Source organism: Eutrigla gurnardus, assembly GCF_963514095.1.
Source record: "Eutrigla gurnardus genome assembly, chromosome: 7".
Lineage (NCBI taxonomy): Eukaryota > Metazoa > Chordata > Actinopteri > Perciformes > Triglidae > Eutrigla > Eutrigla gurnardus.
This window is the reverse complement of record NC_139921.1, coordinates 15,891,545-15,908,743: the sequence shown is the minus strand read 5'-3', so window position 1 is coordinate 15,908,743 and position 17,199 is coordinate 15,891,545. Positions and strand designations below refer to the sequence as shown.

Genomic DNA, 17,199 nt, shown 5'->3' with positions numbered 1-17,199 from the left:
TTTGAGAGTTTGAGATACAGAAAACTTTATTGATGTTCTGTATGCCTTCTTCCAAACTGATCTACAGCAAATTAAGCTATGTTGCACACAGATTTAAATTAGCGAGATCACACTTTGACACACACACACACACACACACACTTTGACACACACACACACACACACACACACACACACACACACAGTCATACACAGTCATACACAGGCACTCACAACTGTTCCTTCCCAATGAGTGTATATAAAAACCATGGAGGACTGGAGTGGACACCCAGGTTGAGCAAGATAATAACAACCACCACCTAAATTTGACATTTAAGCAAGGTGACAATACTGATATCTGATAGACCCTTTTACAGTTGGTAAACAATGATGATGTACATAAGTATGCGCATGCATTTTGGCAACGAAAGTACAAAAGCTTGTCACGCTATGCAAGGGCATTAACCACCAAAGATCACAAATGCTACATAAACACGTTTCATTTCCATATCTATGTGCTATTAGTGAGTGGGTAATACACTAGCAAGAGGCCAAGATTAGTATTGAGTGGCCAGATATATACATGTATTTGGTGGAGAAACCTAGCATGTAACGTTAAACCAGCGAGATAATACAAGCATACAAGTACAGAACATCAAATGCTATGAGTCACACTCAGATACAGTTTTGAGTCTGGTGCGCTACCGGCCGGGATGGTATTTTCAGATGTAGCCGCCATATGACAGCAGTGTAGAACGCCGTCCGTGACATGCACAAACATGCACTAAAAGCACAGCCAGCCCAGCTATGTAAACAAAGCAAGGAGAAGCTCTGATTACGACACACGCAGAAGGAGAGTGACTTAATTGTCTGCTCAGGTATAGCTTCATAGACAGTAGTTTGCTGATATAGAGATGCACTGAATGTTAAATGCAGCTCCTGTAACGAGTGACTGACTTAACTGGTGACTCTCAGACTAATGAGTCTGTGGTTGCTCGTGGTAACGGCAGCTGTTGAAAACATGAACAGTGTAGGTGTCCTCTTAAAAGCCTTCAATCCATTTTAACTGCATACTCATCTCTGTCTATTATCTAAGCCAACCATTTAGGCAAGTTACTACGAGTAACCATTAATGCATCTAGCTGAAAGTCACCAGTTAACACGGTCACTCGTTATACTGAAACACCGGTTGATGTCAAAATGGTCATGATTCTGTCGGGATTCTGTAGAACTTGAGTCAGACTGTTGGAAAAGCAATTCTGACAACCAAACATGCAACAACCAGACATTTGATGCTGGGAACCATTTTAGTTAAATGTTTAAAGCCTGCTAGCTCGTCTGGGTAGCTGGGCGGCTCTTGTGATTTTTGATGATGTCGGCTGTAAAAGGGTCTATAACTAAATGCACAATCGTTATATGGTTTAGGTCCTCAACTTCATTTTTGAATCCCACAGGGAATTTTAAATATCTCAGAGGTAATGTGTATGACATGTTTTACCATCCGTTCAAATTCCATATATAATATAGAATAAGGCAACAATTCAGAAACAGCACACGTTTTTCTTGATGGTAAAACTGGCCACAAACCTTGTGACTCACTTCTTGGTTTTCCCACTGTACTAGATTCCTGATGATCTGTATTTTATGTAACTACAGTTGAAGCTGATAGGGCCCCGCAGCTCACAGTATTTCCACTATGTCCTCTACTTAGGGTTACATAACTGTTTACTAATGTAGCACTGACAAAAGTCAAAAACTCCTTTGAAGACAGCTTCTTGTAAGGCTTCTTATTATAGTTGTCACCCAAAAAAAGGCAATAAATAAACAAATCCAAATACATGTCACAGAGAAAAAAAAGCTACTATAATACAAGTAGACATTGTTTCAAAACAGTTTTAGATTTGAAAAATCCTTCTAGCTAACATTCTGTTGTCCAAATGGAGAGGCAAAGAAGTAAAATCAATGCTGATGCTGAACTGTTAGTACAGTACATTTAACACTACAGTATGTTATGGTACGAGCCATTAAATAAAGGTACACCTTCAATATTTGAAGAAGCCAATATGCAAGACACAATAACTGGCTGAATTCTTGAAGCTTCATCAGCTTTTCAAAAATATTAGTTGTCTTTCATGCTTATAAAAGAGAACAAATTACAAAACAATGCAAAAAAAGGAATTGGAGCTGAATCCCAGTGTTTTGACTGTGGACTAAAGTCTGTCGGTCCCACAGGGGCCAGAAGCCTCAACAGAGAAAAGGTTGGAGGCTGTTATGGACTGGGACTGTAACGCTTGTTTAAAAACAGCACGAGTGAACTCGTAAAGAAAATAATGTTTTGGTTCACAAATTAGTTCTGATTCCAAAACGTTGACTTTCAAGTCTCTGCTGTCCATTGTTTAAATTTGTAAAATTACAGCATACAGTACTACAAAACATATAATATGAGTCAGAGGAAGACCAGATAATTGGGATTTAGCTGTAAAACTGTGCCAAGGATATAGAACACAATAACATGGTGTTAAAGGGCTAGTTTGAGATTTTACCTCCACAGTGTCATTGATTATTCGTCAAGTAACATATTTTACACCAGCAATATGGATTTTGCTATTCGCTGACTCTTAGCTTTGGAGAGATATTTTTAAAAAGTGTATAAATCAATATAGTCAGTATGGGTCAAGATTCAAAAGCCATAAACACCACATTTCCCATAATTCAATTTGATAGCATTTCTTTGTTAGATCATCTCTGTCTGAAAAACACCATACTCCCAGTTTTGTATGTGGGCTTTCTCCAAATTGATAACCTTGAAGACATCACTATGACATCATCACGATTATTTGTCAGACTTGATAAAGGTCCTCCAGAGCCACACGTGACGTGATGTGACTGTTTGAACAAGGTGAGTAGCACTGACCATGAGGAGTAAAGTGTGCTCCCTAAAATGTTCTTAATAACAAAAACAAAACAATAAAGTCAGTAGTAATATTCTAGAAATAATAACAATGCCTTGGTCAGTGGCCAATAAGACAATAAGTCTCAAATCTGCCCTTTAATGCTGTATTGACTTCTGATTGGTGAAAGGCTATTGACTGAAGGTGGAAACAGTTAATAAACAATATCTACTCACACAGTTTTGAGTGTAGAAACACAGACTCTGGTCTGTAACTACTGTATCATCGTATAATACAGACATGAATTCACTTATTGAAAATACTTGTCAGGCACTAGATAATTTGACTGTGGTTGAAGTTTATTTTGGCTACCTAAGAGCAACTGATTAGCTAGCCTGCTGATATGTACCTTGAGATTTTCATACAAATGTAAACATTCAATGATATTGCACTCAAGCAGCGTACTAACATGCTGAATAATGTGCCAGTACACATACTGTACCTCCTATACTCATAAAGTGCTTGGATGTAAAAAATATTTGAGCAGGAAAAATGTTCCTTCATCAAATTTTAGACAACTTGAAAACTCCCACAGATGTCCCAGAAGCTAAATTAAACCATGGTTTTGTGTCTACACCATAAACAGGGATATCTCAAATGAGCTACCTGAAGCAAAATGCAAATACAAATAGGCAAAGGCTTTGTGTTGCTGTGATTTGGTTTCAGTATTTACATCCCAAAATGTCAAACAATCTTCCCGTGCTCTCTTGCCTGCAAAACAAGAGAAACATATACACACAGGTATTAGCTAAAAGATGATCCTTTTCCATAATTCAAATAGCCAATTATTTATTGCTTTTCTCTATGAATCATTTAAGCAGGCGCTTACATATTGTCAAGCTGTTTCAGTGGTGGATGAGATGAAGAGGCATTCTCTCATGAGACTATTTATTCTGCACTGCAACAGGCCTCAGAGGTGGTGAATGTACTTAATCCAAAATTGGATATCACACAGCTATAGAGCAGAAATACAGCCTCTCTCCCTCTCCATCCATTTAACTCATCATCCATTTGCACTTCCCTCCATCAGTCCATTTACACATCTATTGATTCTCCCATCCCTCTTCCTGTCTCGCACACTGACCTTGTCACTGCTGGTGGAGTGTGTTGGGTGGGTCTCTCCCGACTCCAGGCTCAGGACGGATAGGCCGGAGTCTATTAGTTCCTCTTTGAAGGAAAACCAACATTAGCTTAGTAATATACCATCCACATATTAGGAAGTTCAGGTGAATTCAAGCTACTGCATACCTGTGTTTGTGTTGTTGATGTTGTACTTGGCACGTTCTACAGGCTGGACAGAGCTCTCCTGTAGAGCGGCACAGGCTTTTTCAGCAGAGGGGGAGCTGGGAGCTGTGGGGAGGGTGCTGTCTGTTTTAGTACATTCATTGTCAGAAGCCTGCTGCTGGGCAACAGAAGGAGCAGAAGGACCACCTCCCTCATCCTGAGGACTAACATCATCCTGCTTGGCACTTTCAAGAGGCTGTTGTGGCTCCTGTACTTTATGTTGGGTTTTTTTAGGTGAGGAAGCTTTTAAGGAGCGCGCACCTCTTGATTCTGAGCAGGCTGAGTCCTGAAAGCCTGTGGTTTGCTTTGTGTGATTTTCCTGGATAAGCTCTTCTGAGAAGCGTACTTTCTTCTCCAAACCCCGAGGGGACGAGGCCTCTGCTTTCCCTTGAGTGAGATCATCCTCTGTCAGGGTAGCTGTAGACCCACTCACTTCCTCAGATGCACTGGTTGAATCTGTGCTGGGCGACAGCTTCGTTTTTGAGTCCTCATCTTTCTGATCTTCTGCCTCGGCATCTGTGAGGGCATCGAGTTCCTCTAAGAATTCTTCTAATGTCGTATCAGTAGACTGGAGGATGAGAATAGAACAACACATCAATTGTGTAGTAACATTATGAACCAAGTCATGTTTATACTCACACAGGTTATTTATCTCACCTGTAGGTTCTCTCCATCTTCATTTGCCTGCCATCTAAAAAAAAATGAAGGATTTTTTTTTTTTTTTTTAATCAAAAGCTCTTCTGTAACAACTTAGAAAGAGTGTAAATCTTTTCTCCATTACCATAATTTACAGTGAACTCTTTAGAAAGGCTACAGAAAAAAGGTTGACAGCCTGGGAAATATGCTTATTTGCTTTCTTGCCTGGAGCAAGATGAGAAGATCGCTAAGTCATATTTGTACACTAAATATGTAAGATAAGCTCATCATAAAGAGAGGGAACGGGATAAAAGATAACTTGGTTATGTCCCAAGATAATGAAATAATGATTATATAAACCGAGATATGTTGTAATTATTGAGTGTTAAGGGTCTGGGAGATGGATTTGGTAACCACAGGCAAGCTGTTTTCCTCTATTTCTTTATTAGTTATTAAGTTAAGCAAACTGGTTGTATCTTCATGAATTCTGCTCATGATAGTAGTATCAACCTTCCTATCTAACTCTCGGCAAGAAAGACAATAAAATATCTAACTCTAATAATTATTCATTTAACATTGCATATTCAAGTTAAAGATAATAACGTATGAGAACATTGGGGATAGAAAGCTGTAGGTAAATTAGGTCTATTCAGCTTTGGTCTCAGCTGTTGTAGCCTAGTGACCTGTGGGTGCTTCAGCACACACTTGAATGCTGTTTTGCATGGTCCTCTGACCCTTTCCTAAAATCATCTGGCACACTACACTTTCACACTAAAAGGCTATAATGGCTTACTCCTGGGTCTGTGGCCTCGTGGCTTTTTGCGATTATACAATGCTTATATAACAACACACACTGAGAGCCTCCTCAGCACCCAGCACAGTAACTTGTTTCACAACAGGACAGCTGGAGAAAAAAGATTAATGCAGTGAGACATCATTGAGCCCTTCTGGGTTATTTAGTCAGCTGCCACAACTTCTAAATGAAGCCTCGTGACATCCAGGAGGAATTAGTACATTAGGGCACAGTGCAGGGAAGTAACAACGTGTCTTCCCACATTCGTGCCACGTATTTCACTAGTGATAGTACGTTTTCCGTTCACATTTATTAGGCTGCGGTGAGAGACATCCCATCGGTCAGATCAACTTTAACAAAGCGTTGCACATGTTACACTAATAGTTACTAATAGATGATGTTTGGCTGTTACTGACCTCCTGGCTCTCCCAGTCAGACGGTCTATGCCTTTTGCTTTACTGCTCATCACTAGCACACTCTTAGCTCCCTTGTCTTTGCCTCGCTTCTCGTGACCTAGGAAAGAAGAATACTGAAAGCTTAAGTGAATGACAATTTACATAAAAATACAGTTCTCATTTCTGCTGAGACAACAGTTATCATCTGTCTTTTTCTTATTATTTAACAACCCACTTGTTAACTCAGTTTAATGAACCCCATGTGAATTATATACCACACCAATATCCTGTTTCAATAAAAAATATATAAATATAGCTTAATGATATTCTCAGAATGCTGTTTCACTGACAGAAATTCACAAATGGTTTCCAAGCTTTTCTGTACGGTTTATGATGACTTTAAGGCACTAAACGAATAAATAAACAGGAATTAAGTGTGGGATGGTGCACCTGCCCGTGACTGTCCTCTTCTCGCATTTCGTCCACCTGGAATTAAAAAAAATATATTAAAATTGACAGAAAAAGGATAGATATAATGAAACGTGTCATTTTATCATCATATAGTGATGTGAAAGGTCTTATTCCTCATGTTCTCGGTTGGATCTTTGTGAACGTCTCACCTCTGCTGGATGGCCCCCAGTCTCTGTCAGGGAGGGATTTGTCTGAAAACCTTAAAGCAGACGTTCAGTTAAGACCGACACACAAACCAATGCAAGCAGTGTCTCGGTCACAATCACTTCTTGTGACAAAACTGCGCATCTCCACCCCATCGACATCTATTATGTAATTTGACATTTTGCCGAATCAGTGAGAGGTTAGGCTCCATGAGTCACACCGTTACATTTTACATCCAGTAAAGCCATCTGCATTGTTGAATCAAAAACACACATCCTCTTCTATTCTTACTCGAGGGCCTTGTTTAAGCCTCACCAAATAAGGGAAGGTATTCCATCCCTTATCCCAAGCTAAATATAGCTGTTCCTCCCTTGTCTCTTTACATTTTGATGCGTCCTTAAACAGCACATTCATTTACTCTGCAACTCGTTGTACCACAGTCTGGTTTGTTTGAAATCTAACAAACACTTCAAATGAGTGGGCTGCTTTTCTTTCCTCTAGTCAGCAGTGTGTTTGCACAAACCTGTGATCAAACTGAGTCTCCACAATGTGAGAATACACAACAAGTTATACTAACATACCATTAAATGAATGTTCATACGATGATTAAATTCTCCTTAAACATAGTTATCTGTTGACACAATGATGACCAACATCCTGTGACTTCATGAGAGTTAGTCTTGTGATCGTGTGGGAGTTCATGTAATCCAAGGACCTCATCTAATGGATTCTTCCACTTAATAATCTAACAAGAACGATACAGGATGTTCTTCAAAGATAGTTTGTCTGTTGTCTGAATCTGCACTACATGTGAATGAAGCTTTTCACTAACTTGGGAAGTAAAAGATGAGGACAGAAGCGTTGATGATTAAAATAACTGTTAGCTAGACAGAAGATTAGCTTTCGAAGCTGGTAAATGAATAAACCAAATTACAATGGAGGCACTTTGTGTTCTGTGATTGCAGCGTATTTGAAGAAAAAGGCATTAAAGTTTAAAGATTTTGGGGAATTATGCTTTCTTATGCTAATATGTTTTCTTGCAGAGAGTTGGATGAGAAGGTCGATGCCACTCTTATTTTACATAATAAGAGTGGCATCAATCTTCTCATTAAGTCTCAGTAAGAAAAATAATAAGCATATTTCCCGTAACGGTGAATTATTACTTAATAAAAAATAAAGAGGGATTATTAGTGCCGTCCCACTATGCCAACATTATTAAATTACATGATACATGTAAACAATGAAGAAGTATTTATACTTATTTTATAATAAAGAGTATAACAAAGGGGATTGGAGACTAGTGGTTAGAGATTCCAACAATAACTTGACAATTAAGCCTCTACTCAACATTTCCTTAACATTGAATTCACCAATATAAAAACAGAGGGGGCCAATGAAATATCACCCGTAGGGACAGCTGTAAGAAAGACATCAGCAGATGAAGTGCCTTGGGAAGTGCAAAGAAATCTTACATGCTTTCAGTTTTGTCCATGTCCCAGGCCCGTCTCCACTGGCCCTTGGCGTTTTTGTGGCGTGCCACTCTCTCCCTGTCGATCTGCTCACGCTCTTTCTTCCACCGCACATACTCCTCCTGCTCCTCTTTTGACGTGGGGATGTTTAGGTCTGTGCTGGCCTGCAGGCTCTCAGGATCCTTAGCAGACACAAAACAGTTAAATACATTAGGGTTAGAAACCATGTAAAAACGACACTCCTAAATGTAGATTTATATCATGTTGCTGTCCACACTGGCTTTGAAACAAGACTAAATAAAACATCTGAGTGTCGAGTTTTAAATACATCTGAAACATCACTCTACACACTATCCAGAGCAGTGAATATGAATTAAACAGCATCCTCGGAACATACAGATCAGCAGGGTTCAAAAGAAAAGCATTGTTTTCATGCATTGCACTTTACTTTACAGTCGCTGCATCACTGTAAATACTGATGATACTGATAATGGCCTAAGTGTTCATTCAAATCAGCTCCCATGTGCCAATAAAAAAGCTTCTCTTTTGTGTCCAATGACGACTGCAAGGGAACATAATCACATTTTTTGAGACAGTATTCCAGGAAAGTGCAATGTTCAGTGAATACAATTAGGATCCCCTTCCTCCATTCCCCTCTTAACCTGTTTATTGATCACAGCGATGAGAGCAGAAAGGATTGCTTGCTAATACTAAAGAGAGATGTGATGCAGGCTCTTTAACACATCAAAGGGGACGGAGACTGTGTGCTCTTGTTTCAAAGCCCTGCAGCGAACCAGGACTACAAACACTGCAGCGCTCTGAGGGAAATCACGTAAAAGGCCAGCAATCTCAGAGAAAAAGTGCTCGTCAGTTTGTTTATTAATACAGCAAGAGGGAGGCCGTGCTGCTGTCTTGAGAAAAAAATCAAATTGTGTGAGTAAAGGGAAAAACTGCATATTAAGACAAATAGAGAAACAGCACAGTGCCGTTAAGAAGCCACAATGGGCAATGTTTTTCCCCTCAGGTGTGGACCAATCACAGCCTAGTAAACATGTTGCCTTCCGGAGTACAGTTATTGGAGAACATGGCATCTGTGCTCATCCCTCTGTTTTCCATCTGCTCTCCCCTCCTTCTCCTCTGGCCCCCAGAGGACATCGGGGTCCACAAGGGAGCCTGCTTCTCGCATGTTCCAACACGCTGCCTCCTCCTGACACCCCAGCCGCCCTGCTAATAAGCACTTTTCAATTTCTTGCCTCTGTGAGGCCTCACAGGGAGGTTTCTCAGGGGCCAAGGCAGGTAGGGAGGACATGACACAGTGAGTCTAGCCAGTGCTGAGAAAGAGCAGGACAAATTGAAATAGTTTGGCACAAATTATTATTATTATTCACAAGAACGTATCCTCCAAAGCTGCACTGGTTTAGGCCTGAACATGCCAGAAGAGGTTTGCAGTACATTTGTTTAACAAAGCAGCTAACAAAGTGAAGGGATGACTGACCATGACACAACACTCAGCATTGTATTTCCTTGAGCACTCACTCGGCTCGGACTTGCAAAGCCAACATGGTACAGAGGCAGGGAGGCATGAACAGCATCACTTGTCATGTGGCGTGTTCGGCTGGCCTTTGAAGCCCGGCCTTCCTGCCTCCCTAGTTAGCCTGTTTGTCGCACGCCCGATCTGCGCGACAGCTCTGAGCTACTCCAGCAACGTTACCACGTGAGCCAGCGGGAAGCAGATGGGGACGAGCACTAGAAAAGGGGGGCGTGCATGGCAACGTGTTGTGCCTGTCTGCACGTGAGCGTTTGTTATGAAGAGCCCATATCTGTATTCCTCTGTGGTTTTGTGTGCACACATAGTAGCGCTGTCAAACCTTGTAGTTTACTCATCTCAGTAAATCATGTGATCATTGTAAGCTGGAGGTACAACGCTTTGAGAAGGGTGCATATTATAGACAGAGACAATATGCGTGTTAATATGGCGGGTGTGTTTACAGCACCCGAGGCATTGTGGTACCTGGCATTGCTCTGAAAGCCTGTGATGGTCCTCAGTGTGCTTCTGCCCTTCTTTAACCCCATCCTGTCAGAGGAGTGACAAGAACAAAAAAGGAAGATGAAAATAACAAACAATAAAGATGACATAGCAACTTGTTTTCAGCCAATTAATCATTGAAAGCCATAAACAGTGAAAAGAAATCAAGCAAGAGCACACTCATCCAGTGAGGAAGATTAAGAGGCTTACACTGCCCCCAAGTGGACTAAATGTGCTACGGCTTGGCACTTGTAGCTTTGTTTTAAATGTCCGCTCTGTAATGAGGTCATCAGAGCAGAGTGCAGTTTGCAGGAGGTTGAATTTCAGTGGTTTGGAAAATCTTATTATTGCATGTAGAGAATTGTAGAATTGTATGGATTTTGGTTTTAGTGTATTTCTGACTGCAAAGATGTACTCTGGTGAACACAGTGGATGAGTCATGTTGCCATTAACAGCAACATTTGTATGAACACTTGAGGAGGGAATGACAATAAATGCTGGACAGAGTGGTCGGATGAACCTACAGACAGTGACTCCTACATACACAATCATGCACACTCTCCTACTCACACCCGAATGCAGCCCGGCTTCTATACTAGCACAATAGACCCCTGACTACCTTGTTTCTTTTCTTCTTTCTCCTCTCACTCCTTCTTCCTCTCCCTCTCTGACCCTTTCCTGGCACCTCGCCAGGCCCATCTCTTTGGCAGCATAATGAGCCTTTTCAGAGTGGGAAGGCTGTCGAATGTTAATTAGATCAAATCAGTCCTTTCAGGTTTGTGGGAATGGGGGAACAATTGTGCCAGAGGAGAGCAGGCCACTTAAGGTTCCAGAGAGGAGAAATGGAGGCTGGAAACAGACGGTGGGCTGCCAGGAGTCTCTTCCTTTCTCTCTCTCCGCCCCCCTTTTTTCCTCCCTCCCTCCTTCCCTCCTTCCCTCTACATTTCCTTTATCCTTTCACTCTTTCTCATGTGTGAACTGACAGTCCAGTCAAGGGGTACTTCCAGGCATCGCAATCTGCTTGGGACACCGCCAAATAACCACACCCCTCTTACAGTCATTATTTATTTCCAGAGTGCCACACACACACACACACACACACACACACACACAGAGAGAGAGAGAGAGAGACACACACACACACACACACACACACACACACACACACACACACACACACACACACACACACACACACACACACACACACACACACACACACACACACACACACACACACACACACACACACACACACACACACACACTAGGCAAATATTTCAGAGGCAAAAAATGAGGGTGCAGCTTATTATGGATCTTTTTCACACAAATATTTCATGACATTTTCTCCTCCCATCAACACCCTTTTCCAGCACTGATAAACCACGTTAAATTACACTGGTCAAGTAAACAGGGACCCCATGGAAACAAGGTCTCTGAGATTAACAGATGAATGGCGTACTCGAGCGCTGGCTACTGTTCAAGTGCTGACTCAGTCCACATGATAAATAAAGGGGAACAGCCCGAGCACCCAATATAGGCAAAGAGAACAGTTTGTTCAGCCCATAAATGTAGTGCACGTTAACTGAGACGGGCCAGTGAGCAGCACCAGCATCAGTCAGATGTAGATGTATATATAGAGTATATATTTAGCAAGAGCCTCCAGTAGCTTTCTGTATGGAGACCCCTCACACAACCTGACTACGTCTGTGTTTATAGTGGTGAGGATCAGCTGTCTGTGCTGTGCATCGACTCATTGATTGAGCAGCCTGTGTGTGTCTGTGAGTGTGAGCTGTTCCAGAGAGAGAGAGAGAGAGATTCATACCCAAGGGGGGACCTGAGTTCAATGATAGTACGGCATTTCACAGTCTAGCCAGGGGTACTGGATGTCCCTGCCTCTCTGCATGGGGTCTGATGATGGGAGATCTGATGGGATCTGAGACCTACAGTATACAATGACACTACTGATGTTAAAGAACATGCCATCTCCGATCTCACACTACCAATAACACAGCCTTTTGTTAGAACAAGAGCTACTAAAGCATTGATTTATCTTGCAAGGCCCTAGAGGGACACTGTGAACTTTCCAGCCTGTTCCACATGCCCAGAGGCAGCTACACCCAGAGGTTGAGTGATTTTTCTTTTGCTAAAAATACAACAAAAGTTAATCAGAGGGAGAAAAGACGATAGATATCAATCAGACCTGAGTGGGATTACACCAAAAAAAAGACGTAGAAGCAATCCTGTTGAAGGTTTGTTTCTACAGTGCATCTACTCAACCAACAGCTCTATTAGTAGTCCCCCTCTGTTAATCCCACACCAGTCAGACACAGCCCCAGTCCACCTCATGTCCACAAACCATTGTGCTCCATCACTGGAGGGGTGTGGCCAGCCAACATGTCTGACATCTATGTAAAACACATTGGTGCAGCATGAGAGAATGAACAAAGGGGGATGAGGGTAGAAATAGACTGGTGGGTGCATGACAGGTTTTAAATGCTGAAGTGCTTGAGCGCTGGAGTGTTTCATTCAGACCTGTGCTGTTGTGTCTCTCTTGGTCATGTGAAGTGGCTGCTTCCCCCTCCCCGCTGGCTCCACACGCCTCGCCTGTCCGTCATCTGTGGGGCTCTTGACGTCTGAAGGACCCGGCTGCTTCTCTGCCCTCTCGCTCACCATCCTCTTACCCTGGAGATATAGTTAATCATATTAGGGTATCAAGAGTTCAGGGTTCATATCACTAATTTAGAACACAACATTTTTCATTCATGTGCACCAATCGGAACATGAACCTCCTGCTGGCCTTTAAACAGACACATTCAAGGACAGAGTGTTTTGATGGTGCTGACACAAACCAGCAGCTCTCTGATTAAACAGGATTACAAATTGTACCTGAGACAGCTGTTCATTTTTAGCCTGCTAGTCTGAATAACTTCAGCGATCAACAATACTTTGGTTTATGATGAAATACCTGCAAAACTAATGACATTCCCACCAGCCTCACTTGTACATTGTGTTTACTGCTATATCTCCTATATTTGTCCTTGAATGTATTTACCTTTTTGCCAGCCATGGTGACCATTAGCTGCTTCCTGTGGCCTCGGCCAGCACCCTGCAGAGGGCCTTCTCCCCCCTTGTCGGTCCTGGCCTCCTGCTGTCCTTTTACAGCCGGTGAACCACTGCTAAAAGGCTTCGTCACTACCACGCGACTATCCTGCTCCAAATCAAAGACACAAACATGCTATGAAACATTTCGTTTTTCCTTCGAAAGAATTGTGAGTAAAATGTGCTGTCAGCAACCAAAGCAGTGTTTTAAGGCATTAGTAAGTCAAGTATTATTACACTTCTTAAGTCCGTCACCTGATATTGAGAAACTCACACTGGTGGACTTGCTGATTGTGATGGTAAGATCTTCAGCTTTGTCCTTGCGGCTCTGCAGCGCCATTCCTTCCTCTTCTGCCCTTTTCCTGTCCTCCTCGACCTCCTAAATACAACTCAACCAAAACAACAGACTAATCAGTAAGCCTGACAGAGCTGCAGACTTTGACAGAAAATACACATGCTCCGGACTTGCATTTCTACGACTGATGATGACTCACAGAAGCTCCTCTGCCTGCAAGCACTTGCCCTTACCTTGTGCCTCTTCATGAGCACTTCATTCTTCCTGCGGAGAGCCTCGATCTTCTTGTCCAGCTCCACGTCCCTCTCATGATCCCTCTTATGCATCACGTCACTGGGGGTCTGGGGAGAGGTGCATCAGATTATTGATATAATAAAAAAGTAAACTCACATTTCAAATTTACAGGGCACACTTTTTCTTGAGTTAATCTGCACACCCTTTTATTTTATTCCAAGGTTTTGAGCATTGCATGAATGTTGTTAGTGTGATATCTGAGTCTGGGGTACACATACAGAAACAATACCTCTTTTTAAAATCTTACTTTGAATTATATATAAGACATGTTTTTACAAAACTTCCCAACACACCACTCTGTGTGCTGCATAACAGACAGCACTAACATAATCTCACAACACCCACCACAGATGGTGCATTCATTAAGAAGCTCGGTTACACAAGCAGAATGCATATGCAGGGCATCTTAAACATCCCAATGCGGTCAGCAGGGCATGCCTCCTCCTCCTCACACGACAGGAGGCCCAAAACCAAACCCTATCTCCATGTGCTCTCACGGAACAGCGACTATGTGTGTGTTAATATTTCCTTTCAGGAAAATCTGTCTTTAACATTCTGTACGAACTGCGAACATGCTCAAGAGAGCTGCTGAGTTGAAGAAATGCACAAATATTCAAAAGAGCAAGATTAGATTTATATTACAGAATGATAAAGCGGAGGTATTATTAATGCTCAACACAGAGATTCATCATTTCCTTTAGCCTGTAGTAACTTGTTTTCTGGCCTGTGTAGTCTTTCTGGATGTGTGAATGAGGAAAGTGTGGTTCCTTCAGACTGGTGAACTAGGAACTCCTCAATGCAGCGTAATGTTTCGGAGAGTAAGAGCGTGATCACTCAGGGTTCAGGTCAGGTGGATGACATGTCACAGATGCCATGAAAGCAGAAGCTGCAATAAAACCACTGAACTGAATAGGATTATTTTAAAGGATCAGTAAAACATTTGGGAATACATGAATTCACTTTGTTGCTGAGATTTAGATGAAATGACTGATTTAAATGACACTGTAGGCAAATATGAAGTTGCAGATAGCAGCTGGTTAGCAGAGATTAGCATGCAGACACAACTTCCTGAAGTCTTGTTGTCACTGTTGACAGGCAGCAGCAAACAACTTGTCATTTTTGCAATACGTTTTTTTTTGTAAAGATTAAATAAAATGTGTTAAAGAGTGCTGGTGGGAGGATTTTGCTGTCTTTGGACAGAGTCAGGATAGCTGTTTCCCCTGTTTCCAGTCTTTGTGCCTGCTGGAGGCTGTGGGTTCATATTTAACATACAGCATATATTCCATAATGTTGAACCATTCCTTTTAATTGGTACACCGGGGTATATGAACTGTCAGCACAGGGATAAAATGCAACATATTGTTTCAAAGGCAAATGCCCCAGGCAATGAGATGATACTAACAAAAGAATAACAATTCTCTTCTGAAGCAAATGATTCACTTGTGCTCATGAACTGTGATAGACAAATATGTGCCAAACAGTTTGAAAACATCAATGATCAGAGGTATGGATTAAATGGCACCTAAGGGGGCTGCATTTATGCTCATATTGTTGCAAAGTTTTCATTCTGCTCAATAAATGACAAAAAGAAAAAAACGAAGGAACTCTCCACTCAGTCAGCTAAAGCAAGTGTTTCCCACTTTGAATCAAAGCTGGCATCACTGCTGCTTGTTGAAACTGTGAGAACACATCATTAATTAAAGTATCCTATTATCCATACTCTGTAGAAATAATTCTGAGGGGTCAGACCTTCTTGACAGAGAAAGGAAGGAGATGTGAGAAAAGGAAGTCAGTCATTCTCCACTGTTACCCCAGTGATGACAAAAGAGTCACGGCTGTGTCTATGTCATATTACTAGCACAGACTGATGACTCACGGCTAGCGAGTAAACAAAGACCATCACATTGGGATTGCATGAAATTCTTTAGAGCTTTTTCCAGCATCGCCACAGAGATGTGCACAGACTTTTAGAAAAACAACAACAACAACTACACATCCTGAATGCAGTGTGTCAAACCTGCAAAGACACAGTGAGCATGAGCAAAAGTTGGGACTCACTCAGAGAAGCGGCAGACTGGAAAGTGGTTACCTCACAGTATCGAGTTGTCAGGGTATCCAAACACAACAGACCATGAGGACATACCACCAAGAATAGGCGCAAGGGAGAGACGCTGCCGAATCTGAATCTCCGTTAGGCCAATGGCGACGACCGGCGTCCACAAACCACAGTGGGGAGACACGATGTGGGGACGGTACCCCTCCGCGTCCTGCCGGCCAGTTTTGTAATTGTGCACATACACAACCACAAAACACACAGAAGCGTTGGGGGTCTGCCAGCGGACAGCACCCATGCCTGGAAAGGCAGGCAAAAAGGAGGAGGGGGGGCCCTGCGGAGAGAAAGCTGCCAAGGCTTTCTCCCTGCCCAGCGTTCCTGCCACCTACAGGAGCTCCAACAGGGGAGAGAAAGAGCCAGAGACATAACTGAAATGTGCATGTAGCCACAGCTAAATCTGCGACAGTGCAGAAGGAGAAGAGGGGGAACCTAACACCAAAGAGAGAGAGGGAGAGAGAGAGAGGGAGAGAGAGAGCTGGAGTGTGGGATGAGAAGAGAGAGGGGAAGGAGAGAGAGAAGGCACTCACAGGTCTTTCCATGTCAGCGTTTAGAGCTGGGCTGGGTCCAGACGCGAGGCAGCCGAGGCAGCAGAGAGGGCTGCCTGGAGTCGACGATCATGCCTTGATTACAATGAGCTAAGTTGGGCACGCAGCCAAGACGTCTAACAAATACTGAGCACCCCTGTTAACGGATTTCACAGCACCCATCCGCCTGTCCTCTCTCTCTCGCTCTCTCTCCTTCTCCCTCTCCAACCCTCCCACCCTCCTGCATATATGCTCTCTCGCTCCCTCTCGCCCTCTCTAAAGCACTTGCTCTTTCCCCTCCTCACTTATCATCTGCTCAAAGCATGCTGGCTATATCCCGTCACCTTCCCCACATACAACAACTCTGCAAATCTATAATAGCACTATTGTACAATTGACTCTGTAATATATGTTGTCTGTGTATGTGTGTTTCGTCGTATGCTTGGCAGCCACAGCAAATCTATACTATAACTTAGACCTTTTTCTTTTACTCATTAAAATGTGACAATATGATAATAGTTTGGTAATATCCGTAATCTGACTGTGAATAAGTTAATTATTGTTTCTGCTCTTTTTGACAATCTTTACATTTAATCATGCAGTGTGTCATTTCTGTCTGGGTGCCTCAAAAGGGGGAATTGATCTAAAACAAATCATGCATTTTTTTAAATCTTCCTCCCATTACATCTAAACACTGCACTCCATAAATCTGGACATCATAAA

At 42.3% G+C, this 17,199-nt stretch overlaps 1 protein-coding gene across 3 annotated transcripts; it reads right to left on the bottom strand.

The window, feature by feature from the left end:
* On the bottom strand, window positions 1-16,709 carry ccdc9b (coiled-coil domain containing 9B). 3 transcript variants are annotated; one of them, XM_084013600.1, is made up of 14 exons: window positions 16,480-16,709; window positions 13,779-13,886; window positions 13,525-13,629; window positions 13,204-13,359; window positions 12,684-12,833; window positions 10,134-10,196; window positions 8,126-8,304; window positions 6,659-6,708; window positions 6,489-6,524; window positions 6,060-6,156; window positions 4,872-4,905; window positions 4,179-4,782; window positions 4,015-4,097; window positions 1-3,641 (listed from the first exon to the last, which is right to left on the bottom strand). In XM_084013600.1, the coding sequence occupies exons 1-14, from the start codon at window positions 16,489-16,491 to the stop codon at window positions 3,615-3,617; spliced, it is 1,704 nt and encodes a 567-aa protein (XP_083869726.1). In that variant the 5' UTR covers window positions 16,492-16,709; the 3' UTR covers window positions 1-3,614. The 3 variants fall into 3 exon arrangements, with proteins under 3 accessions (XP_083869726.1, XP_083869728.1, XP_083869727.1); XM_084013602.1 differs by having other exon boundaries at window positions 13,525-13,639; window positions 16,480-16,497; XM_084013601.1 differs by lacking the exon at window positions 16,480-16,709 and adding an exon at window positions 15,898-16,225.
* Between the last annotated feature and the right edge of the window lie 490 nt (window positions 16,710-17,199).